A 26553-nucleotide genomic window follows, 5' to 3' on the forward strand; every position below is an offset into this window, starting at 1 on the left:
ATACGTGGGTGAATCTTGAGAAGGGGCTCCTCTTTCCGCTTCTGTCGCTGGGTTCCCCCAGTTCCCCGGGACGTGCTGTGAAGTGCAGAGCAGGCGGGCTGAGGGGATCCTGGTCAGTCACGGTGCAGATGAGCTGGGAGGTCTTTGTCCTGCATAGAATCACCGGAGACGTGGGGGCGGAAGACATGTAAATTACTTTTGTTCTGGTCTAATGGGGCTGCACCAGACTCCACTAATCCTGCCTTTAACGAAGCAGACGTGAGATGGCATACCAGTTGTGATGCTTAATTCTTGATGATCTGTAGGCAGACATGTTAAAACAGCTACAACAAAGCCACAGAAAGACTCGTGAACGTACAAAATTGTTCCAGGTGTGCAAAGCTCCTTAGGATCAGAGTTTCCAATGTGGAAGGAACTCCATGGGGCCCCCGTGTGCCGGTGCTCTCGCTGCAGCTCAGGGACATTCTTTCCCTGGTCACTAGGTGGTCAGCTGGGTGCATGGCAGCCTACGACTGGCTGTGTTTCAGTGTAGCCTTATTAGGGATGGGATGTGGGGACTTACTTTGACATTAGAGGCCCAGTGCACGGATTCATGCACTGGTGGGGTCCCTCGGCCTGGCCTGTGCCCTCTCACAATCTGGGACCTCTCAGGGAATGTTGGACTGCCAGTTTCAGCCCGATCCCCACAGGCCAGGCTGAGGGACTCCATCAGGGCACGAATCTGTGCACCAGGCTTCTAGTATGCATATAAGATCTTTGATTAATCTCTTCCCGCCCTCCCCCCTCCCTCCTTCCCTCTGAGATTCATCAGTCTGTTCCATATTTCCATGCCTGTGTGTTGAGCGTCTGCCCCGTGGTGGTCAGTGCACGTCATAACTACTGGTCAAACAGTCGCTTTGGCTTTTATATAGATAGATTGGTATGCATACTATCTGTATTTTTAGAAAGGATTAACATACCTTTTTTTTAAAAAAATATATTTTATTGATTTTTTACAGAGAGGAAGAGAGAGTTAGAAACATCGATGTGAGAGAAACATCAATCAGCTGCCTCTTGCACACCCCCCACTGGGGATGTGCCCGCAACCAAGGTACATGCCCTTGACCGGAATCGAACCTGGGACCCTTGAGTCCGCAGGCCGACGCTCTATCCACTGAGCCAAACCGGTTTTGGCCAACATACCTTTTAATGACTTTTTTCTTCAACATTTTTAAAGATTTATGTATTGAAAGTATAGCTCTAAGTTTATATATATTTGACTTCCATAATATTTCACTCTTGCCTTTTAACATTTATTTTAACAAAGATGATTATTTTAAAAAATATATTTTTATTGATTTCAGAGAGGGAGGGAGGAGAGAGAGAGAGAGAGAGAAACATCAGTGATGAGAGAGAATCATTGATCGGCTGCCTCCTCCACACCCCACACTGGGAATCAAGCCTGCAAACCCGAGCATGTGCCCTGACCTGGAATTGAACCATGATCTCCTGGTTCATTAGGTCTACATTCAACCACTGAGCCACACCAGCCAGGCAAAGATGATAATTTTAAGACCATGTAGGATATGTGGTGTTTCTGCCCCTGCCTTTGAAAAAAGAAGATTGTGCAGATGTTTAATTCTGCAGAACACCTGTGCGCTTTTCACCTCGAGTTCCTAGGCTCCGTATATAACCTGGAACTGGCATTATTCATGCATATTCACTTACGAGTAGGAGCCTCTGCTGGATGGGCATTAAGCTGTGGACACCAGAGATGCTGGGGCATCATAGGGTCTCGGGCTCCACAGAGAGGTGTATTTGAAAAGGCACCAAATTAAATTTATAGAAAAGAACAGAGTGGGGGAAATGATGGCTGGATTAATCATATTAAACACAGATGATAGAACCAATGAACCCAAAGGTAGATCGGAGGAGGAAATTCTCTAAATTTGAAAAACCTGAAAGCCGTTAGCAGCTTTGGAAGATAGACTGAGAAGTCCTCTTATTCCAACATGTGCCTGCACAGCTGAGGAGAGAGCACAAAAGGTGGGAGGCGGGGAGGGAGGGAGAGAACAGATGAGACTTTTCCAGATTAATGAGGCACGTTGAGTCCCGAGCAAATTAAATAAAAACAAACTCACACCCTACACATGTGTTGAAATTACAATATTACAAAGATTAAAAAAATAACTAGAACTATCAGGGTGAAAAGATGCACCTGAAGAAGATCAGTAGGTTGGAGCAGAAGTGTTTTCATGGTGAAGGCAGGTGAGAGGATAGTAGGTGCCGCAGGAGAGGAGTGCCGCAGGAGAGGAGCTCCGAGCCCAGGTGGGTGAGCTCATGCAGTTCAGGTGCCGGAGAGAAACAGTACTATGCAGACAAAGACTGCGTTTAGTACTCAGGCCATTGAGGAAAGAAGTACTAAGTTGTCCAAGTAAGAAGGGACTGAGCAGGAAGAAAGGAGTAGAAAGCAATGATGAGCCAACATCCTATATAATAAAATCCTAATATGCAAATAGACCAAACATATGGAATGACCAGTCCCTATGACACACACTGACCACCAGGGGCCAGACGCTCAACACAGGAGCTGCCCCCTGGTGGTCAGTGCGCTCCCACAGGGGGAGCACCGCTCAGCCAGAAGCTGGGCTCACGGCTGGGGAGTGCAGTGGCAGTGGTGGAAGCCTCTCCCGCCTCTGCAGCAGCACTAAGGATGTCCAACTGCCAGCTTAGGCCTTCTTCCCATGAGCCTAAAGGAGCAGCCCATGGGGAGCAGGCCTAAGCTGGCAGTTGGACATCGCCTGAGCGGTCTCATATTGCAAGAGGGCGCAGGCCGGGCTGAGGGAGAACAACCGCCCCCTCCCCCCACCAGGGCATGAATTTCATGTACCAGGCCTTTAGTAAGTAAATAAACATTTTAAAATGGGTAAACCTAATATAAGCTGCTGCTGCTGAGATTAAGTTAGGCAGTTTTAGAAACAAGAAAACCAAAATACTAGCAAAGACTTGTTTTTTTGTGTATGTGGGTGTGGGGTTTTTTTTGCCCGCTCGGTAGGAAGGAGAATTGATTGAAAATAATTTAAATATTTCTTCTTCTCTCTTATCTACCAGTTAATTTGAGTTATAAATTGTGATCAGAAAAAGGATAAATAAAACATACAACTTCCTGGTGGAGGAAATCCAATAGAAGGACAGAGCTTTGGAGGAAGGAGTCTAGGTTTATAATACTTAAATATTTAAGTATTAGTGGTGAAATGAAAGGATATCAGTAAAAGCATAAAATACAGCAACTGGGGAAATCTAATAGGACAAAAAGGAGCACAAGAAGCATTGAAACTCAGTTAAAAACACAAAGTAAGATGTAGAAATAAAAATCCGTATGTCGATAATCACAATATTACATGAATATATTTTATTGCAGAACCAAAAATAAAGAGAAAAAGTGTCAGTATTAAAAGAAGCTGATATAGAAATCTATACTAATAAAAGGGTAATATGATAATTAGACTGGGTCAACCAGCCATCTTCCGGACGCCTGACTTCCTTTCGGACAAAGCCATGGTGGTGGGGGTCGAGGCAGAGGCAGTTAGAGGCGAGATCAGGCTGGCAGGGGAGAGCAGTTAGGGCAAGATCAGGCTGGCAGGGAATTAGGGGTGACCAGGCCAGTAGGGGCGGGCAGTTGGGGGTGAGATCAGGTCAGCAGAGGAGGGCAGTTGGGGGTGACCAGGCTGGCAGGGGAGGGCAGTTGGGGGCATTAGGCAGGCAGGTGAGTGGTTAGGAGCCAGTGGTCCTGGATTGCAAGAGGGATATCTGACTGCCGGCAGATAAACGGGCAGTCGGACATCCCCCGAGGGGTCCCAGATTGGAGAGGGTACAGGCTGGGCTAAGGAACACCCCCCTCCCCTATCCCCCTGTGCACGAATTTCGTGCACCGGGCCTCTAGCAGGAGATAAAAGACTTGCATATTAGTGACAAATAATTAATGATACAAGGCATGCTCACTCTGAAGACATTACAGTTCTGAGCATGGTTTGAATCTAACAACATTCTGTATATAAAGCAAAAATACAAGTAACTATTAGAAAATTTTGAAAATCCTAGTTAAACCCTTAATTCTAGATTTAAACCGTTTTTTCTTCAGAAACTGGTAGACTGAGCAGAATGGGAAGGAATAAGACAATAGAAGATTTGAGCACCAGTTACTAGGCTTGATTTAATATTTCTGTGTGGAATAATATACCCCCAAAGGACAAATTACATACTCTTTTCCAGTATATGGAAAAATATGTAGAATTTGACTATTAAGGCCAAAGGGAAGTTTGAAAGTGTAGCATAGGATTTATATCAAGGCCATGTCTTCTTGTTAAAGAACAATAAAAGTAGAAAGTTAAAGAACAATAAAAGTAGAACAAAAAGCCTAACCCTTGTGGTTTGGGAATTGAATTTCTCAGTTTATGCATAACAATTCATATGGAAATAATGAAGTATTTAGAACAGAGTGACAGTAAAAACAACATGTCAGAACTTACGGGATATAGCTAACACAGCTGGCTTTTTAGAGGAAATGTAATCTTAAATGAATCCATTAGAAAAGAAATTAGATGGGTGTTCAACTTAAGAAAAGGAGGAGGAAAGTTCAGCCGAGGAAGTAAAGATTAGACACGAATGAAATAGGAACATAAAATGGAGTGCTGTTCAGCAGTAAAGTGCAGTTCCACACAGCAGCCAAAACAGGTGAATAAAAGAGGCATGACGAATGTGTTTAAGTATGTTCCCATTATATAAAGCTCAAAAACAAAACTAAACCATGTCTTGAGTAAAGAGAAGTACATAATTGGTAAAATTAAAACAAGAGCAAGGAAATGAAAACCCACTTAGTATTGGGGGGCGGGGAGAGGTTTCCAGGAAGAAGTGATGCATTATAGGGCAAAGGTACCTGGGACTGTTTAGTCTTAAACTGGGTGATGGGTGCATGGGTTTTCATTTTATTTTATTTATTTTAAACGTGCATATATTTTATATGTCCTTTCATTTATACACACAAGCAAGGAAATAAGTTATGCCTAAAAGTAGAAAAGCAGATCAGAAGGACTTTCTTGAAGAGAAATTCTGACAGGGTTTCTTAAAAGACAAAAGAGGTACAAATAAGCACTTACAAGAATAAGGTGGGTGTCATTATTGATCAATAACGTGTGGCTGGATTGAGGAGTCTCTGTGAGGGGAGGGAGGTGATAGATGCAGAGCTGTCTGCCCATTTTATAAATAGGCTCTAAGCATACATAGCACCCAGTATCAAGAAATAGTACCTGTAGAATTCTTATTGATTAGTTTCCTTAACTATAAATAGTTCCAAGTTTATAAACTACATAATTTAAACATTCATACCCAGTTGGCATCTTGGTTTTGAATTGCTCTTGATCTGTCATAGGTGGGATCTCATTTTACTTGAACTGTTTGTACTGATTTTTTTTTTATTCAGTTGAGTTAAATACGTGTTGTTTATAACCGGAAGTCACACTGTGTGTGTGCCTACATGTCTGTGCTTTGAGTATCATGTTTGCTATTTCCTATAGGAGCAAATAGAGACACAGATTTATTTAATCTCTGCGGACTGTATACATCCTGTTAGTGATGCAATTGTGGCAACTTTCAGGATTTTAAGGGCAACCCTGTTTCCTTATGGTCACCTTTAGTTTTGATTCCCAAAGCCTACTGGGGGCTTTAAAAAAATTGTAGCCAGATCTATTCATAGTAAGAGGGTTAAACATTTATAGTCAAACTAGAGGCCCAGTGCACAAAATTCATGCACTCGGGGGGAGGGGGACCTCAGCCTGGATTGCAAGAGAGGGTGCAGGCCAGGCCAAGGGACCCCACCGGTGCACATTCGGGGTCGGGTAGGGACGCCAGAGGTTAGCCAGCCAGGGAGGAACCGTGGGAGGGCTCCAGGGCATGTCCAGCCCATCTTGCTCAGTCCCGATCAGCCACACCCCAGCAGCAAGCTAACCTATTGGTTGGAGCATCTGCCCCCTGGTGGTCAGTGCACGTCATAGCGACTGGTCAACTCTCTGCCCCCTGGTAGTCAGTGCACATCATAGTGAGCGGTTGAGCGGCCTTAGCATATCATTAGCATATTACTCTTTGATTGGTTGAATGGATGACTGGACACTTAGCATATTAGGCTTTTATTATATAGGATATGGTGTTTCTTCTCAGTGACTACTTGTTCATGCCTTAAAATATTTAAAGTCATTGAATGATGCGAGGCTCACGTTAAACTGTGTCTCCCAGTGTCTTTGTTCTGTGCTGTTCATGTGCGTGTTGCTGTTTTAGGCTTTCAGGATGGAAATGACTCAGAAGCTTCAGCGTCGCCCAGAAGAGGTGGACGAGGTGGCTTCCGAGGTTGCCGTGGAGGGTTTGGCCTGGGAAGTCCAAGTGAGTAGTGGGTGCAAATGGTGCAGTTCAGCGAAGAGGACACAGTACAGACAAGGCCTGTCCCATGAGGTTGCTGGGAGGATGCTAGGATAGCCCCGCACAGGGGCGGGGGCACAGCCACCTACATTGCACATGTGTTATTTAGACACAGGAACGCATCCTGCTTACGTCGGAGAGCATGCATCTTTTTAGGCGTTTGTGTGACTCAGCTCTTCAGTGTTACGCCTGTTATTGTTTCAGAGCCGTGCTAACGTGGCCGACCTTATCAGTAGGTGGCCTTCTTATGGCCTCTCCCAGTGTGCCTTTCACAGCGTGGCTCCTGCCTCTCCTCCAGTCATTCCTGGGAGCTGAGGTATGGCCTTCAGAAGCTCTGTTGGCTTGCGTGTGTCTCTCCTAGGGAGGAGGACAGACGAGTGCTTTGGAAGCCAAGAGCGGAGTTTGTGATGATGCACTAGATGTGCGACACATCAGTGACTCGGCACTTTCTAAAGTGGGGCCTGGAGGGAGCCCAGGGGCCATTCTGGAGAAAAGGGGGCTCAGGCAGACACAGCGCTGCTCTGTGCCGGTGATTTAACATTTGCCAGTATCATATTTTGACAAATCATTGACCCTAAATGCTTTTATAAAATAATTGTATGAAAATAAAAATTTTGAGGAAGTAATTTGTACCTGAACAAAGTAATTTGTGGAGCAATCCTGTGTGCAGTACTTAACACTCAGGTGATTCCCATTAAATGTAAACTATTTTACCCACATCTTTTAACTCTTGGCACTATAACTTCATTTTTTCTTTTTACCCATGATTTTAAAACGTCTTAGAAGTAACAAGTAATCTAACTTTATCATCTATAAATCTAGACAGCGAGTGCGAGCAAGACGAGGGGACGCCACGCACTGGCGGCCTCTTTGGATCTAGGAGACCAGCGTTTAGTGGCCCGGGTGAGAAATAGAATTCACTATTGAATAGTAATCATTTACATACGCTTTCAGTTCTAGGATTAGTAAACCTAGCATATATGTTCAAGTATGCTAGGTTGGCTCATGATTTTTTTCTGCTTTCTAGATCTGTGGGCAAAAATACATGGACAGTTTTGCCTCTCATAAAACTTATACACTGTGAATTACTTCTTCTCTCTTATCTACCAGTTAATTTGAGTTATAAATTGTGCTTTTAATTAGAGAAAGGAAAATAAATTTTGCATTAGTTTCAAAGAAGTGATTCTGAGTTCCGAGATTGTAGGAGAAAATGAAATAAGAATACAATTGTTGATGAATAACGTTCAAATGTGAGTACATAAACTGTGGTACATCCAGACAATGGACTATTACTCAGCACTCAAAAGAAATGAGCTACCAGGCTATGAGGAAATGTGGAGGGACCTTGAATGTCTATCGCTAAGTGACAGAAGTCACCTGGAAAGGCTGCGTGCCTCTGATCCCAACTCCATGGCCTCCTGGAGAAGGAGCACAGTGGCGTTTCAGGGGCAGTGGGGACGGTTGAGCAGGCAGGGCATGGAGGGTGCTCAGGGCAGTGGGAGGGTTGAGCAGGCAGGGCATGGAGGGTGCTCAGGGCAGTGGGAGGGTTGAGCAGGCATGGAGGGTGCTCAGGGCAGTGGGGAGGGTTGAGCAGGCAGGGCATGGAGGGTGCTCAGGGCAGTGGGAGGGTTGAGCAGGCAGGGCATGGAGGGTGCTCAGGGCAGTGGGAGGGTTGAGCAGGCAGGGCATGGAGGGTGCTCAGGGCAGTGGGGAGGATTGAGCAGGCAGGGCATGGAGGGTGCTCAGGGCAGTGGGGAGGATTGAGCAGGCAGGGCATGGAGGGTGCTCAGGGCAGTGGGGAGGATTGAGCAGGCAGGGCATGGAGGGTGCTCAGGGCAGTGGGGAGGATTGAGCAGGCAGGGCATGGAGGGTGCTCAGGGCAGTGGGGAGGATTGAGCAGGCAGGGCATGGAGGGTGCTCAGGGAAGTGGGAGGGTTGAGCAGGCATGAAGGGTGCTCAGGGCAGTGGGAGGGTTGAGCAGGCAGGGCATGGAGGGTGCTCAGGACAGTGGGAGGGTTGAGCAGGCAGGGCATGGAGGTGCTCAGGGCAGTGGGAGGGTTGAGCAGGCAGGGCATGGAGGTGCTCAGGGCAGTGGGAGGGTTGAGCAGGCAGGGCATGGAGGTGCTCAGGGCAGTGGGAGGGTTGAGCAGGCAGGGCATGGAGGTGCTCAGGGCAGTGGGAGGGTTGAGCAGGGCATGGAGGGTGCTCAGGGAAGTGGGAGGGTTGAGCAGGCATGAAGGGTGCTCAGGGCAGTGGGAGGGTTGAGCAGGGCATGGAGGTGCTCAGGGCAGTGGGAGGGTTGAGCAGGCATGAAGGGTGCTCAGGGCAGTGGGAGGGTTGAGCAGGCATGAAGGGTGCTCAGGGCAGTGGGAGGGTTGAGCAGGCAGGGCATGGAGGTGCTCAGGGCAGTGGGAGGGTTGAGCAGGCAGGGCATGGAGGTGCTCAGGGCAGTGGGAGGGTTGAGCAGGGCATGGAGGTGCTCAGGGCAGTGGGAGGGTTGAGCAGGGCATGGCGGTGCTCAGGGCAGTGGGAGGGTTGAGCAGGCAGGGCATGGAGGTGCTCAGGGCAGTGGGAGGGTTGAGCAGGCTTGGAGGTGCTCAGGGCAGTGGGAGGGTTGAGCAGGCAGGGCATGGAGGTGCTCAGGGCAGTGGGAGGGTTGAGCAGGGCATGGAGGTGCTCAGCGCAGTGGGAGGGTTGAGCAGGGCATGGAGGGTGCTCAGGGCAGTGGGAGGGTTGAGCAGGGCATGGAGGTGCTCAGGGCAGTGGGAGGGTTGAGCAGGGCATGGAGGTGCTCAGGGCAGTGGGAGGGTTGAGCAGGGCATGGAGGTGCTCAGGGCAGTGGGGAGGGTTGAGCAGGGCATGGAGGTGCTCAGGGCAGTGGGAGGGTTGAGCAGGGCATGGAGGTGCTCAGGGCAGTGGGAGGGTTGAGCAGGCAGGGCATGGAGGTGCTCAGGGCAGTGGGACTGCTTGCTCTGTGGGACGCTGTAGTGGTGGATACGCATCCTTCCATGTTTGTCAAACCCACAGAATGGTCAGCACGGAGTGAGCTTGATGTCCGCCCTGGCCTCTGGGGGTGAGGACGTGTCAGGGAAGAGTCTCAGTTGTGACAGGTGCACCCCAGGGGTGGGGGGTGTTGATAGTTGGGGGGCAGCCGTGCATGTGTGGAGACAGGAGGAAATGGGAAATCCCTGTATCTTCCTTCAATTTTGTTGTGAATCTAAAACTGCTTTAAAAATTGAAGGTTTGTTTGTTAATAAGTCTTTATTGTTGAAAGTAGTACATTTGTCCCCCGCCCCATTGCCTTTTCCCAAGCCTTCACCACCCACTGGCTGTGTCCTTGGGTTATGCATCTACGCATATGAGTTCATTGGTTGATCTCTCCCCCTTACCCCCACCCTCCCCTACCTTCCCTCTGAGGTTTGACAGTCTGTTTGATGCTTCTCTGTCTCTGGGTGTATTTTTGTTCATCAGTTTATGTTGGTCATTAGATTCCACAAATGAGTGAGATCATGTGATATTTATCTTTCTCCGACTGGCTTATTTCGCTTAGCATATAATGCTCTCTAGGTCCATCCATGCTGCTGCAAATGGTAAGAGTTCTTTCTTTTTTACAGCTGAATAATATGCCATTACATAGATGTACCATAGGTTTTAATCCACTCATCTGGTGATGGGCACTTAGCTATGGTAAATTGTGCTGCTATGAACATAGGAGTGCATACATTCTTTCTGATGGGTGTTTCTAGATGCCCTTGCCCAGGATATATTCCTAGAAGTGGGATCTAAAAATTGGAAGTTTTCAAAGAAAACATTCAGATGAGAAAAAGGTTTAGATGAAATGTACACTGCAGAGATGGATGTCGAGGGACTAGGAGTCCTGAGCACGCGCTCAGGGTCTGATCAGAAACAGCTCTGTGGTGTGTGTGCTGGAGGGGGAGTGCTTTCTCTCAAGAGTCTGCAAAACCATGTCTTCCAGGCAATGGTGACATTTACCAAAGCAGAAGCGGGAGTGGGCGAGGTGAGTGTTTGTTTTTATTAATAATTAATTAATTTATTTTTAATCTTCACCCAAGGATAATTTTTCCATTGATTTTTAGAGTGAATAGAGGGAGAAGGGATTGGGGGGAGGAAGTGAGAGATATACATCGATTGGTTGCCTCCCACACACGCCTGACCAGGGCTGGGGATCAAAACCCCAACCCAATGCCCTTGCCCAGGAATTAAACCCGTGGCCCTTTGGTGGGCAGACCATTGCTCTAACCACTGAGCACACTGGTGAGGGTCAAGGTGAGTTTTTGTTTGTTTACCTATAAGGTGTTAAAGTGATTGTAATACAAGTTTAATTTTTTGAAGTTAAATGTAGCTTTACTGCATTTATACACTTGGAGGATCATACATTTGTACCGTCTGTTGTAGAGTTACTTAATGCTGTAGATGTATTTGCTTAATATGTGTATAGGGTTGTTTACTGAAGCTTCATTTACAGTAAGTAAAGACTGAAAGTCGCCTAATATTTATCAGCAAGTAACTTCAATAAATAATATAACCATGAAGTGAAATATCAGGTAAATATTGAAGATTGAGGAACATCTGTGTACATGTTTGATTTGGTGGGGGGGGCGGGTAAAGTTCAGTACATCTGACGGGGTGCTCCGAGGGGTGTTTCCAGTTACACGTCCTTCCTGTCCTGTAAGAGGGGTCACGCTTTCCCGGCTGCTAAGCCAGTGAAGCTGGTGGGCCGTCTGGAAACCCCTCAGTGACATGATGAGTCTGAGAGCATTCAGAGCAGCACTCCCGCCCAGGTCCTGGAGTCCCGATTCTAGAAAGATTCTTCTCCAGATGCTCCCATGCGGTTTGAAAAGAAACATTTCAAGACCTTTCTGTGGACAAGGAAAGCACAGGGCTCCCAGGAAAAGGCTCCATCTTGTTAGCTTTCCACATGGAGTGCAGTCTCTTCTGGGTTGTGATGGTCCCCCAGCGGCCCAGAGGGGAGCGGTGCCTGAAGGAGGAAGGTCACAGGTGCACAGGGAGGAGTTAGCATAGCAGGCCCGCTGCTCCTCAGTCCTGCCCGCACCGTGGGGTCTGGAAGTTGGGTTTGGGATGCTCAGAGTGGCTCCCTGTGCTTCACCTGTTTGTGCAACAGCGTGGTTCCTGCTGACACCTGCGTTTCTTCTGGGGCCTGCACTTCCAGGCCGGAGGTGGCGGCATTGTCGGCCCCTCGAAAAAGCCTGGGTCTCGAGTCTTCTGAGCTTTCCCTGCGGGCAGCAGTCCCAGCTCCTTGCTGGGGAGTGAAGCGCGTCCTGGGTGTCAGCAGGGGAGAGGACATGGCACTTGGCCTGGGTGTCTGACTGCCCCTTGGCGGTTCTGCTCTCTGGCCTTTCCCTGTAATAAGGAAATGGTGGGACCTGGAGGTGCTGGGGGGACACCCCAACACAGGTGAATGCTTAGTTCCTTTTAGAAAATCCCTTTGCTTGAGGGATATAGGAATTAGGAGACATAACAGCTTAAACAAAAAAAAAATAGTAATATTTAACAGGGTCATCTGCATAAAACCAGCATTTTGAATACTAAGGAAACTTAACCCTTTGCACTCGCTTGCTTTTTTCTCGATTCCTTTATTCTACTCGGGATTTAATTTTTTAAATACCCCAGATTTTATGAAGCGCGGCGGTAGAATAAAAAACTGGAGTTTCTTTTCATACAAACTTATTTATTTGGGTTTTTTTATATTTCAAATTATTGATACATTCAAAGAGTAATTTTAATCTCGACATCTGAGTGCAAAAGGTTAAAATGCTCAGGATTCTACGTATCTTAATTGTCTCAAGTATTGTTTGTGCGAAAGGACTTCCGAGACGCCTGTCGGTTTGAGACGTGTTCTCTTTGAAGACAAGTACTGGGATAAAGCTGGGCACAGCCGTGGTCTTGACTGATTGTCACTTGGGTTTCCTTGCCAGGTGGTTACAAAGGGCTAAATGAAGAAGTCAGCACAGGCTCTGGGAAGAGTAAGTGCTCCTGTGGATGAGGGTCTGATTCTTGGAGGGAGAGCTCTTCCCCCAGCTCTAAACACATTGATCTCTTTGGGTTTGTTCCCTTTAAGATTCTTGGAAGTCAGGAACTGAAGGAGCAGAAAGTGATGACACTCAAGGTACATTAGTTTGTGTGATTCACAGAATGTGTATTGCTTTTAATAAAAACGTAGAATATTTAAAAGTGAAGTTAACTTTTTAAACTTAGAAATGAAAACTTTAATGCTAAATATTGAGGAATTCTATAGTATTTAAAGTTTGATTTTGCCAGTTTTGTCTGTTTCCCTTTTACTTTTCTTTAGTCCTGTAATGTAGATTCTGTCTATTATTGAATTCCAAGGACCCAAAGTGACATACGTCCCACCTGCCCCGCCCGAGGATGAGGACGCCATCTTTGCACACTATCAGACAGGCATCAACTTTGACAAGTACGACAGCATTCTCGTGGAAGTGTCTGGACACGATGTTCCACCAGCGATTTTGGTCAGTGTAATCACTATCCCTGTATTGACTGTGTCTCAAACTGTGGTTTCAAAATATATGGTACATCCCTTTAAGTTGATCCTAAAGAATACAGGAATTTCATCTTAGTAAATAAATGTTAGGAAATTTAAAACCATGTCTAACATCTACATAGCGTTCATGCCTACGCTGAAGGACAGGCTGCTCTAAACCAGGATGCACATTTTACTTACATTTACTAAGAAGGACACTTCTTGTAGAGGCAGGAGTTGTGCTTCCTCAGTATGTGAGAAAGTGGGTTAGGGAGTGACTTCCTAAGGTGGGGGGGCCTTGTTGACAACGAGCTCTTGTTACTGACCAGTTATTTGTGTCTCACAGGCTTCAGGGGGGCAGAGAAGCTGCTTTAGAACCACTATCTCCTGGAACTGTTCCTTACGCGATTGAGCAGTGGTTCGGGTTGGATAGTACGTGGAGTGGGCCGTATTAGTAAAGTAACTTTAGTCTGTAGAGTGGAATTAAAAAAACTGAAAACTAGTTCAAATGGAATATGTTTATGGAATGATCAGCAGTTGATAAATGGAAATGAATCACTCCCCTTTGCTTGTAGACGTTTGAAGAAGCTAATCTCTGTCAGACGCTGAATAACAACATTGCTAAGGCTGGTTATACGAAGCTCACTCCTGTGCAGAAGTACAGCATCCCTATTATACTCGCAGGGCGAGACCTGATGGCTTGTGCTCAGACGGGATCGGGAAAAACGGTGAGCCCCTTTCCCGCGTGTGTTCTGCCCGCACTCACGGTCACGTTTTTTGAACTTGGGTTCTTGCCCAAAGAGCTTGAATCTCTTGTTGGATTGAAGTCTGAAGATGATGTCAGTGAGCTGTCGTAAATACTGTACTGAAGTGTTTGCTTCTGGTTCCTGCTTTTATTGGGGTGTGCGTAGTTCTGAAGAAAGAATTTTGAAGTGATCTTAGACTAGTTTTGCAGTTAACATGTTTAATTTTTCTAAGTGTGTTCAGCTCCTTCTGGAACATGGTAGTATCTAAACCAAAATGATGGAGGGTGAAAGAGGATGCTTGGTAATTTGTAAATTATGCCATTTAACTTGCAGGCAGCTTTTCTCTTGCCGATCTTGGCGTACATGATGCGTGACGGCATCACCGCCAGCCGTTTCCGAGAGCTGCAGGAGCCCGAGTGCATCATCGTGGCCCCCACGCGGGAGCTCATCAACCAGATCTACCTGGAAGCCAGGAAGTTTTCGTTCGGGTGAGTGCGGCCGAGGCCACTCATAGCAAGCGTTTTGTAAGAAGGCTTTCTGCTCTGCTTGGGGAGAGCTCAGTCACAACACAGTCACGTAACGTAACTGAAGTGTTCTTTCTCCTAATCTTGTTTATGGAATCCCTGCTTGTTCTTATCTGTAAAAAGAAACATGCTCATGAAAAATTAGATGATAATAGAACGATAAGGAAGTAGTGAACATATTGGTGTATGTTCTGGTAGTTTTTAATTTAAAAAATGAACTTCAGGTGTTCCTAATTTTCTGTCCTTTTACACATAAATATGGAAAACTGCTTATTTCATAATTAGACCTAATTCTTAAAGACTTTAAAATTATGTGTATATATTTTATTTCCCTATTTGGGGGTATTGGAGTTGTTTCTAATTTGGGGCTACTGTGAATAAAGCGTTCTTATAACCATTGTTTTGAACTGTATCTGGTACATTACTTGCCTCCATTTCATTTAGTTCTTTTTCTAGATTTCTGCAGTTCTTTCATTTGGGGCATATTTCTTTGTCTCCTTATTTTTGGCTTCTCTCTGTGTTTGTTTCTGTGCACTGGGTAGAACTGGTGAGTTTCTCAGTCTTGGTAGGATGGCCTTAGTGGTAGGTCCTATGGGGCCCAGTGACACAGTCTCCTTGACCCCCTGGGCCAGCTCTCCAGGAGTCTGGTGTAGGCTCTGTGGGCCTCCTGTGGGAGTTGAGCCTTGATGGAAATACGGTGCCTGTGGGTGTGCAGTAAGAGGACTCGACTCGGGCATGGGCGGCTGTTCCTCCAGCCCTCATCCAGAGCCACACGATGTGGTCTGTCCCCCTGTGTCTCTGGCAGCCTTCCAGCCTCCACCCCTTCACTGGAGCCCAGAGTGAGTGCCCACAAAGGAGCATTTGTGCGTTGTCCCTTTAAGAGGACCCCTGGGTCCTCTGTCTCACCTGGACAGGTCGAATCCCTGCTGATTTTCACGGCCAGATGTTATATGGCCCCTCTTCCTGGCGCTGGCACTCTTGGCTGGGGAGCCCGGTGTGGGGTTGGGACCCTTGCTCCTAAGGGGAGCCTTTGCCATGAGACATCCTTCCTGGTTCCAGCCGCTCGTGGGAGGGGCCCAGCCCTTCTCGCACCACCCCCCTCACTACCAGTCTCGGGTGGCATCTTCTGTACCCTGGGTTGTCAGGCTTCTGTTGAGCTTCCTCAGCTGTCCGCAGCTTGATGCTCAGGTGGGTGGGTTTGTAGTTCAGTTGTAAGGTGGATGTGGTCATGGGAGGAAGTGAGTGTCCACCTGCTCTGCGTCTTGCACCTTCCTCCACACGTGCATTTCAGTCCTCGTGACGAATGGTAGCCTATTCAGCTGTGTCGCCTGTGATTGTAAATGGTGTTGCTGTGGTATTGCTTATTCTAGAACTGACCCTTTCTCTTTATGAAAGCATAGTATTCCTTTGGATGGATAGACTGTAATTTTGAGTTTTCTATTGTTAGATGCTTAGGTAGTTTTCAATCTTTCAATACTAAAAATAATGTTGGCACTGAATCTTATTATTATACAGTCATCTTTGCCCATTATGGGGACATATCTGAAGGATAAATTCGTATGTGTGAACTTATTGGAATAAACATATGTTTTTAAATTTTAATAGTGACTACAGTTGTGAAATGGGTGGCATCAGTTTACCCCCTCGAGTGCCAGTTTCCTTACCGTCTGCCTGACTGGTGTTATCACATTGGAGGAGAAATGTTGTATTAATCTTCATTTGTTTTCCTTTTTAAAATAACGTGTAACTTAAAAAAAGGTTTAAAGGTCATTTGTGCTTTTAATGAATCATTTTTTCATGTTTTTCTATTTTTGTGTGGGCGGTGGTGGTGTTTATCCTTGTTTTTGAAGAGCTCTTTATCAGATACGTAATAAAATATTTTTTCATGGTTTTTCATTTATCAACTTCTTCCTGGGAAGAATTTAATTTTTTAAAGGTTATTGAATGTATTAGGTTTTGTCTTTATGGGTTTTGCTTTACATTTTGTTAGATGTAAGTGTCTAATTTTCAAGTAACTAGAAAATAACACTTTTTTTCTTGTCACTAGAACTTGTGTAAGAGCTGTGGTCATATATGGGGGCACCCAGTTTGGGCATTCAGTTCGACAGATAGCCCAAGGCTGTAACGTGTTATGTGCTACTCCTGGGAGACTGATGGATGTCATCAGTAAAGAAAAGGTACGCCCGGGGGGGCTGTGCGGATGAATTAAGTTTGGGTATGGGAAATGGAGACAGTGCTATAAAGATGGAGGTATTTATTAGAGCACCATTTATAACCACTTGTATGTTAGGCCCCCATCACATTTTTTGAATGTGTTATTGAAATAATTTCAGCAGGAGATAAATAGTATTTTTCATTTCATACTTGGGAAAACAAACTCAGCGTGATCATGTTATTTATTTAAAACCCCCTAGTTAGCTCTAGAAAGTTTGGATCTGATTTCAGAATCCGTATCCTATATCCAGCCACACTAGGAGAAAAATGTGATAAACGCTTTTCTCTAGTTTCATATACACTGAGTGGCCAGATTATTATCTCTGAATGCATAATAATCTGGCCACTCAGTGTTTCCTCTATAATAAAAGGCTAATATGCAAATTGTCCCCTTGACCAGGAGCTCGACCAGCAGGCAGGCTGGCCAACCGCCCATGTCCCCTCCCCCTGGCCAGGCTGGCCAGACCCCACCCATGCACGAATTCATGCACTGGGCCTCTAATACACACACACACACACACACACACACACTTGAGTGGCCAAATTATTATGTATTCAGAGATCATAATAATCTGGCCACTCAGTGTGTGTCTTGATGAAATCTTTTTTCCCCCTAGGACAGTGGTTGGCAAACTCATTAGTCAACAGAGCCAAATATCAACAGCACAACGATTGAAATTTCTTTGGAGAGCCAAATTTTTTAAACTTAAACTTCTTCTAACGCCACTTCTTCAAAATAGACTCGCCCAGGCCGTGGTATTTTGTGGAAGAGCCACACTCAAGGGGCCCAAGAGCCGCATATGGCTCGCGAGCCACAGTTTGCCGACCACGGCCCTAGAGGAAGCCTTTGACAACAATAATTTTGTCTGCCATTTAAGTGTGGGAGCGATAGTAACCAGACTTGTTAATTTTCTAAGACTTTAAGGAGATTTTAGGGCCATGTAGTTATTTTAGGTTTCACATCCCACACGGTTACATCCCTGAACAGTACTTTAAGTTCACTTTCATGAACATGATTTGCTATTTTTTTAGCTCTTCTCTAAAGAGGTTACTCAAAACATGCTTTTTTTGCATCAAGGCACTTCTCTTAGAATACTTACTAAGAGTACCCAGAGAGGGGAGGAAGGAAGGGGGACGGATGAAAGAAGATGAGAGGATTAGCCAGAGAACATGCTGTCTGCACAGCCCGTGGACACACACAGCTGTGTGATGGCGGCCAGCGGGAAGGGGAGAGGGGCCGGGGAAGGTGGGCCAAGGGGGGGTTGGAAATGGGGACATCTGCAGTAGTGTCAACAATAAAAATAAAGTTAAAAAGAGAGTATCCAGAGAGGTCCATCTTGATCTGTCACTAAACATGTCCCATGTTGGTACCAAAGTCATTTGTTTCCTGTTTACAAATGTGTGCTGCTCTTTATAGCAATAAAGGTTCAAGGTCAGAGGCGTTTCCCAGTTGTTCTTGAGTGATTAGAGAACGGAGAATTTATTCGGGGTTTGAAGGAGTTAGAAAAAATTTGCCATTTAAAAGACATTTGTATTTGTCATCCTGTTAGAAATGTTTATTTCTCAAGGAATCTGACTTTATCAGATAATGCAGTCTAGATCTGTGCTGTCCAATTCATCATTCATGTGGCTATTTAACTTCAAAGATGATACAAAATTTAAAATCCAGTTTCTCAGGCACACTAGCCACAGGTCAAGTGCGTATATAGCTGCAGTGGCCGCGGCTGGTGTGTCAGGCAGCGAAGATGCAGAATGGTCACGTGAGTACCGTAAGGTCTGCTGTGCAGTATTGATATAGATGTTCTAGTCATAACTTATAAAATGTTTAAAACATTAGAGATCATTGAGAACTGAAATAATCAGTAAAGTATTATATAAGCGTAACCATTCTCATTGCATTGATTTCTAATCTTCATCTGTAAGAAAATACTAATAGTTGGAATGTGGAGACTATGTTAGTGTAATGCATTAACTAGTGTTCATTCTCTGCTCTAACCTTGGAAAATACCCGTAAAGATTGGTCTTAGACAAGTCAGATACCTCGTTCTGGACGAAGCTGACCGCATGCTGGATATGGGTTTCGGACCAGAAATGAAGAAATTAATTTCCTGCCCAGGAATGCCTTCAAAGGAACAGCGCCAGACACTTATGTTTAGTGCAACTTTCCCAGAAGAAATTCAAAGGTTAGTTTTTTTCTTCTTAAAGATAACTGTAACGTACATAAATGCTTTTATAGAAACAGAACAATATGCACATCCTATTTTTGAGAAACATTTGATTTTTTTAAGATTTTAAAATAGTTTAAAAAGTAGATGTATTCCTAAAAAGTTGACCATAGTTTTCATTGTTTCTTATCTTTGTTCTTGGCTTTGCATTAACATCACATTTTATTAAAATGTGTGTGTGTGTGTGTGTGTGTGTGTATGTGTGTTATAGCACAGCACGTAGCTAGGATTTAATCAGTTCTTACTCAGTGAAGTTGTCTATGTAATTGTCCCTTTTCTTTCCATCAGTCACAGAGCTGGGGGAGTGGTCTTGGGAGGAGATGGGCACAGCAGCTGCTGACAGATGTGGTCTGGGGAGTGAGAGGCCGGGAGAACCCCTGGGGGGGTGCTGACTTCTTTGGGCTGCGGTCCCTTAGCCATGCGAGCCTGCAGTGCCCAGACAGCAGCGTTAGCTCCCAGTTCGGCTGTTCTCAGAGGCGGGACTGTTCTCTTTTGGGAACCAAGACCTCCAGACCTGCAGGCCTCTCGTAGGGCCAGGAAGCACCGGTTCCTTGGCGGGTCTCTGGAGTGATGGGATGGGGGCCTCTCTTGCTCGCGCCCCTTGGTGCCCAGGCCCCTGCCCCACAGAAAGACCCTGGTTCCGAGTCCCTGTGCCTGTGGCGTGATGCCCGCCTCAGCGAGGGCTCTTCAGGCCGGGCGCTGGCTGTCTTTCCAGGGACAGGGAGGGCGGTGCCAGCTCCTGTCCGGTGGCAGCTCCAGAGGTCCAGTGTGATGTGGCCTGTGGGCCGCCTGTGCTCCACAGAGGGCCCTGGTCTGGTAGAAGTCTCATGGGGCCACACGCCCAGGGCCCTCAGGCGGGGCTGGCTGGCAGTTCCTTCAGCCAGTGTCTGCGTGTCTACCCTGAAATAGGAAAGTCCTTGGGTGTCAGCCAGGCCAGATGACCATGTGTGCCCCATCGGGCAGCAGTGTCTGCTGCGGCCCTTCAGGAGCCGTGTTGGATTCTGAGCCTGGGACATACAGGGAGTCGGGTGGAGTCCCTGCTTGTGGGTCCGGTGTACCATTCGGTCCCTGACTCCTCGGTCGCGTCCCTGTCTTCTGCCTGAGTCCGTGCTCCCTCCAGCTCACTGAGGCCTTGCAGATTCCGTTTCGCTGGCTGGCACCTGCCGGCAGTGCCCCGCCTATTGCGCGTACCCCTGGTCTCTCCTGAGCTCCAGGCGCTCAGCTCTAACCTCTTGGTGGCATTTTCCTCTGGGATGGATTACCAGCAACTCCTGCTCCTCACGTCCACAGCTGAGCCTCTTCCGCTCCCTCTTCCCAGTTTTCCTTATTGGGATCACGGTCGTTTTAAGCCCAAGTCCTTTGAATTATGTTGAATCCTCCCTCACATCCCTTTACGTCTCTGCCCTTGAAAAATATTCAACTTGGCAGTTATCCCTAAAATGTTTCGAATCTTTTAGTTTCTTCTCTGTTTCTGGCCGTAATTTAGAGCCTTTTCAGTTTCCCTCTGCTTGTGGGCAGTAGCTTTCTAACCCGCCTCCCTCCCTCAGCCCCACTTTTGCATTAGCCTTTTGCACTCAGATGTCGAGTGTGACTCGACACGGTTAGCATCGGGTAGCAGCTCTTTTTATACTCTTTGAATGTATCAATAATTTGAAATATAAAAAAATCCAAATAAATAAGTTTGTATGAAAAGAAACTCCAGTTTTTTATTCTACTGCCGCGCTTTGTAAAATCTGGGGTATTTAAAAAATTAAATCCCGAGTAGAATAAAGGAATTGAGAAAAAAGCAAGCGAGTGCAAAGGGTTAGAAATAACTCTAAAATGAAGTCTGACCCTCTTGGACATTGATTCAGAATAAACCCTTGCATGTCTCCCATCCCCACAGACTAACAGCTTTCAAACGCTCCCGCGTGACCGTCGGCCTCACCTGCCACTTGCTTCCTGGAATGGTCCTTTCTGGTCTGTGAAAGTGTCCTGTGGCTGGGCGGGCCGCGCTCTCTCCTCCTCTCCTTCCTTCTCATCTCTCCTCTCCTTGGGCGTGGAATGCCTCGCCCGCCCGTTCCTCTGCCACACTCTTCCTGCCGCGTCCTCAGTCAGGCTTCAAACTCGAAGACTCTTCTAAGTAGACATCATTTTAAACTGTTCACAACACATTGCACATTTATTGGAATGTAAGAAGTGTTCAGTAGGTGCTTTTGTAACACTAGATTGTTACAATAAATACATTAAAATGTGTAAACATTAAACTGCACGTCTTAAAAGTATAGTAATTATTTTTATCTAAATGGGTGTGAGCACTTCAGCGGCAGAGACCGTCCTCCTCATCTTGGTGCTCCCAGTCGCAGGCCCCGGCGTGCCGGGCGCAGGCGCTTGCACAGAGGTAGGGAGTGAGGAGGAGGGAGGCCAGGAAGGACCTGCAGATGCTGTCAAGGTTGATGGACGAGCGGGTGCTTGCTGGGAGGCAGATCAGAAGGAAGCTCTTCCCTCTTTGTGGGGCGGCGGGAGCACGTGAGGAGGAAGAAGCAACAGTGATGGATGAAGATTCTGGATGCACTGAGTTCGAACTGTTTTCACGACGTTCTAGGAGGCAGCTAGGAAACAAGGGAGAGCGGAGACTGAAGATAGATTTGGATACTTTGTCAAAAACCTGTATTTTTATCCCCAGACTCAGCTGTGCGACTGCCAGTTCCCCGTCTCCATCTCCCAGGTCTCTGGGTGACCTTGTGCCTGTCAAGATGCTGGTGCCAGCTTTGGGCGAGCATCCACAGCCTGGCCTGGCCTGGCCTCTGGGCCCTTATCTCATTTTTTTGCCCAGTTTGTTCAACAAGATTTTCTATGTGCGTCACGACGTGAAAAGCACTGACCTGAGGTCTGGTTTGCTCATAACAGTTCATTTGAAGTTTAGTGATTTGATAAACAGTATTTTACATGGTAAAAGCAATGAGCAAAGAACAGAATTTTTGCATAAACTTACATTTCAGTGGAGCATACTTTTCATTGTTATACACACATTTTGTAGTTTTGCGTGGTCAGCACATGCAGTTGTAATTACTATGTCCATTATTTGACACAAACTTTTCCACTAGCAGTTATGTATTTTGCAGAGATTCGTATTTTGTATTGATCTTTGAGAGGAGTATTTGGATGACATAAGTATTCACCTTATGTTGTAGCTGTTATGATCTGTCTTTCAGGATTTCAGCAGATGTTTTGTGTATTGATGGAAGAGGTAAAGTGGAGGACTAACCTTTTGTCTTTCAAGGATGGCTGGGGAGTTTTTAAAGCCGAACTACTTGTTTGTTGCTGTTGGACAAGTGGGTGGAGCATGCACAGATGTCCAGCAGACGGTCCTCCAGGTGGGCCAGTACTCCAAGCGCGAGAAGCTGGTCGAGACCCTGCGGAACACAGGTGCGGCATCCGTGCGGTGCCTCGGGACATGAGTCTGCTTTTTAAAAGCTGCTCTTAAGTGTTGTTTGGTATGAGTTTTAGTAAGTTTACTTTCATTATTGCTTCTTTTTCTAAAGCTGTTTTTATGATTCAGTTTTTTGTGTAAATTATATAGTAGTGTAGTCCTTTCTCCTCCATAAAGGTTAAAAGTAGGAAGGATTTGAGACTTTGCTTAACAGTATTTGACTAAAAACTATTCCAGCAGAAAAATAGGGTTTTTTTGTTTGTTTTAGAAAATAGAAAGGCTTAGTAGTGTATTTTTACATCCAGCTCTTCTCCACCAAAAGTGAGCTGTGCTGTATTTCTGGCTTCCCGTGTTTGCTTCCGAAGGCCTCTGTGTTCACGGATTGGAAGCGTTTTAGTGCTGGAAGGGGCTCTAAAAGACCCAACTCTCCTTCTTCAAAATACCGAGGAGAAATCCAGTTCCCCTTCCCCCAAGCATTCTTAGGGAAAGCCATCCCCTGTGTCTGTGAGTGAATAGCTGGAGGCTGTACTGGAAACACAACTTCCAGGAGGGCCCTCTAAGGCCTCCGCCTTGCAGGGGGAGGAATTGGAGTGCGTTACAGGCTGCACATCCCGCCCTCCCTCCTCCCCGTAGCTGCTCTCTCTCAGTTTGAAGGGAAAGAGGCAGAAGAAGGCAAGAAACCATCTGATTTCCAAAAATGAGCAAAAGAAAGAAAGCATTTTTAAAAGGTGTCTGGTATTCATATACAGGGTGTCCCTCAGAAATACATATAGTACACACTTGAACAGCTGATTCAAACTGGATTTCTCTCTCTCCCCCGAGCCCAACCCTTGAGGGGATATTTGCATCCCGATCCAGATCTAACCGGGCAGTTGGTGGAGGAGCTGAGAGGGCAGTGGTGGATGAGGTTTCCTCCTCACCTCCCTTTCCTTCTCCTGAGTTTTTAGTTTGCATGTTAGTTTCATTGTCTTCATTGTAGGTGATGAAAGAACGATGGTCTTTGTTGAAACTAAGAAAAAAGCAGATTTTATTGCCACTTTCCTTTGTCAAGAAAAAATATCAACAACAAGCATTCATGGGTGAGTAGATTAATACCACTTCCTAGGAGGGAGGTGGTATCTACTTGCCGTTTGTTCAGAAACGTGAGTGTATGTAACGAATATGATAGAAACCTAGGATTCGTGTTCAGAATTCTCAAAACCGAAACTATTATTCTTCATCTTCATTTCAAGGTTTTGTTAGAACTAAGTGTCAGGGACGAGGGAGGTGAAGGCCTGTCTTAGGGCTCCTCCTCCCGAGAAGTGGGGACTCCTCTAAGGTGCCCCTGCAGGGCCCGGTCCTCGGAGCCCAGGGCTTCCTCTGCCGAATCGAACCTTCTTGGCACACTGCGTGCTTACAACGTGTTAACCCGGCAGTGTTGGTTCTTCACCGGCACATGTAAAGTAATCAATCAGTGACTGTACGTAGTCACTGAGTGCTGAGGTTATACTTTGTCAAAAACCTGTATTTTTTAAGAACGTATTCTAATCAAATAGTGTTTCTTCCGAGACTAGAAAGATTATTAGTAGAGATTATTAATAGGTGAGACTTGACATTTGTCATCCTGGAGTTTACGGTTTGGCTGTATGTTATTAGCTGTTATCCCATCTGCTGCTGGGGATGGTGTTCCAACCTCAGAGTATTGCAGGAACTGTGTAATACCTGGTATGTGAGAGATAACATTAATGTCATATGTTGCTAGTATTAAAAAGAAATTTAATGTCAAATGCTTTTACTGGTATTAAAAATAAATTCATACGTCAAACTTTAAAGGCTCTCCTTATAATTTCCTTCAGAGCTGTCCTAAAATACGTGCTTTCCTTTCTTTCAAGTGACCGGGAGCAGAGAGAGCGGGAGCAGGCCCTGGGAGACTTCCGCTGCGGGAAGTGCCCAGTGCTGGTGGCCACTTCAGTAGCCGCCCGGGGGCTGGACATTGAAAACGTCCAGCATGTGATCAATTTTGACCTTCCCTCCACCATCGACGAGTACGTGCACCGCATCGGGCGCACCGGCCGCTGTGGGAACACGGGCAGAGCCGTCTCCTTCTTTGATCCCGAGTCAGACCGGCACTTAGCGCAGCCGCTCGTGAAGGTGCTGTCGGATGTAAGTGTCCCATCGTCGAGCTGCACGGAGTGTCCTCACCTCAGCGGGGAGGTCGGCACTGCACGCAGGGCATTCAGGAAGGTGGATGGCGGTCTTTGAAGCTGCATCTGCGCATGTGGTTCATGAAGTTCAATTGTTTTAAAGGCCCAGCAGGACGTTCCCGCGTGGCTGGAAGAGGTCGCCTTCAGTACCTACGTGCCCGGCTTCAGCGGGAGCAGCAGAGAGAACGTGTTCACATCGGTGGACACCAGGAAGGTTGGTGGGGCGCGGTTCAGACGGGGCTTCTAGTCGCTCCGTGGAAGTATGTCTGCTACTGTGACTTGCTGAGAACTGCCAGCATATGCCTGAGCCATTATTTTTATACCTGAAGCTTCCTGTAATATTTCTCTAAATTCCATATATATAGGTGTTTTTGGTGTTAAAGGTGAGGAACTAACATCAAGGTTTATACTCATAAGTCCCCCTCTCCCAAGTGTGCTGTCATTTTAAATTCTAATTTGGTATCTTTTGAACTTCCTGTAGGAATTCTTTATTTTTGGAATTCTTGCCACATGATTACTAAGATACAGTCCTAGAGACATGAGTTGTACATCTTTTCTGTTGTGTCAGTTTCTAGGCAACAGAAACAGTGAGCATAGGAATCATGAAGTAGTTGCGCGTACTCATTGGTGTCAGAGCTTTTGGTTTCTCCATTTGCCAGAACTAGTGGCTTGAAGTGTTTTCCTTGACTTCCCAGGTGGAGCTGGGCCTTGTCCCCAGAGAGCTGGTCCTGAGACTCGTGCTGCCCGCTCTCAGTCTGGGCTGTGGAGCCTGAGCGGTCAACACACTAACTCTCTTTCTCTTTCTCTTAAAGAACTACCGTGGCAAGAGCACTCTCAGCGCAGCAGGCTTTTCCTCGTCACCAGTCCCTAACCCAGCAGACGACGAGTCGTGGGATTAAAGCCACGGCAGCCTTCAAGCTCTGATCGTTTTGATGCAGAGAAGCAGTTTTGATTTTGAGTTTTTAATGGAAGTGTGAAACCCAATACTCGTACCTCCTGTCATTCTGTTCTTACTCCTGCCCTTGAAACCCCTCACCAACCAGTTACGTGAGAGGCTGACGTTACAGCTTTGCAGCTGCTGATACAGACGGTGTTGCCTGGAAAGATTAAAGCATTCTAAACATCTTGCTTCCTTCTAGTGTATTCTTCAGGGATCGTAGACATGCTTCCTGTCCAAATGCTAGCTGAGTCTTAGGCTAGGGTTTATGACCCTATGATAAGCAGCAGTGTGGGTGGTGCGCTTGGTTAGAAATGATTGGGCTCAGTTTTCCTTGCAAAGAGGCTTTGACACCAAGGTGTGTCCCTGGAACGTGAGGCAGAGGGGACAGCAGGAGCCTCTGCCGGCAGCGTCTAGTGGTCAGAGGCCCTGAATGCACCGTGTGCACATGAGCTCTGTACGCGGTGGCCAAATGTGGTTTCTGTCCTGTGCAGACTGTCCTCTAAGCCTTGCCACTGCGCTTTTCCTTTGTTGCATAGCATAGTTTCGACTCCTCTCTTTTGAAATTTGGTGTTATGAAACCAATGAAGTGAATACAGTCATCTTACATAAATTAAATATTAATACATAATATACACGAATACACTGATGTAATGATGAAAATCATTCTTTGAATACAGACTAGATCAACAAAAAACAATGTTGTTCCTTCCTGCCAGAATTAACCTTCTGATATTTTAAAACAGCCCCCTTTTCACTTGCCATTATATATCTTAAACTTACTGTGTCTAGAATGTAAGAAGTTCTCAGATCATTGAGTGAATGAACCAAAACATCAAGACATAAAGCAGTGAGGTGTAAATAGTAGGGAGACAGAAATGATCTGTTTTGAATGTATCGTATTGTTCACCTAAATCCAAAGCAACATGTCCTCAACATACATCTTCTTGTAGGAATTTGGTTAATAAATGAGATCACATATGAAAAGAGGGATGTTCAACAAGATGTTAGGATTCCTAGATGCCTGCCACATGCCATATTCAAAATAAATTTCATGTGAATTACAAAAAACCTACAAAAATACAGTTAAATATTAAACCTTTGAATTGAAGGTGAGAGTTGATTGTAAGCTCAAAGGACAGAAATGAAGGAAACAACAGATTTGATAACAAAAGGATTATTTACTTATATAAAAAGAGTAAACGGGCAAGTAAAAATAATACCGCGCCTCCAGCGGGTTGTCAGTGTGAGTCTCGGTGGCTGGTAGGAACCGGGAGACAGATGCACAGACACGAATGGCTCCGAGGGAGGTTCCACCATAAAAATACGGGAAATACACTTC

The 26553-nt window shown here is 46.0% G+C and overlaps 1 protein-coding gene across 5 annotated transcripts in view; it reads left to right on the forward strand.

The window, feature by feature from the left end:
* DDX4 (DEAD-box helicase 4) overlaps positions 1-25399 on the forward strand; it is a 40004-nt gene extending 14605 nt beyond the window's left edge. For 4 of the 5 annotated variants that reach the window (XM_054715361.1, XM_054715365.1, XM_054715363.1 and 1 more), the window contains 15 exons: positions 6310-6411; positions 7270-7350; positions 10424-10465; positions 12405-12452; positions 12548-12595; positions 12817-12959; positions 13546-13698; positions 14050-14204; positions 16288-16417; positions 18471-18637; positions 21942-22087; positions 23071-23170; positions 23963-24233; positions 24378-24488; positions 25087-25399. In XM_054715361.1, the coding sequence (XP_054571336.1) occupies positions 6310-6411; positions 7270-7350; positions 10424-10465; positions 12405-12452; positions 12548-12595; positions 12817-12959; positions 13546-13698; positions 14050-14204; positions 16288-16417; positions 18471-18637; positions 21942-22087; positions 23071-23170; positions 23963-24233; positions 24378-24488; positions 25087-25173 (1784 nt within the window). In that variant the 3' untranslated portion in view covers positions 25174-25399. The remainder of the gene's footprint in view (positions 1-6309; positions 6412-7269; positions 7351-10423; positions 10466-12404; positions 12453-12547; positions 12596-12816; positions 12960-13545; positions 13699-14049; positions 14205-16287; positions 16418-18470; positions 18638-21941; positions 22088-23070; positions 23171-23962; positions 24234-24377; positions 24489-25086) is intronic. The other variant, XM_054715364.1, reaches the window with a different exon arrangement.
* The last annotated feature ends 1154 nt before the right edge of the window (positions 25400-26553 follow it).

The sequence above is a fragment of the Eptesicus fuscus genome, chromosome 4 (genome assembly GCF_027574615.1).
Source record: "Eptesicus fuscus isolate TK198812 chromosome 4, DD_ASM_mEF_20220401, whole genome shotgun sequence".
Lineage (NCBI taxonomy): Eukaryota > Metazoa > Chordata > Mammalia > Chiroptera > Vespertilionidae > Eptesicus > Eptesicus fuscus.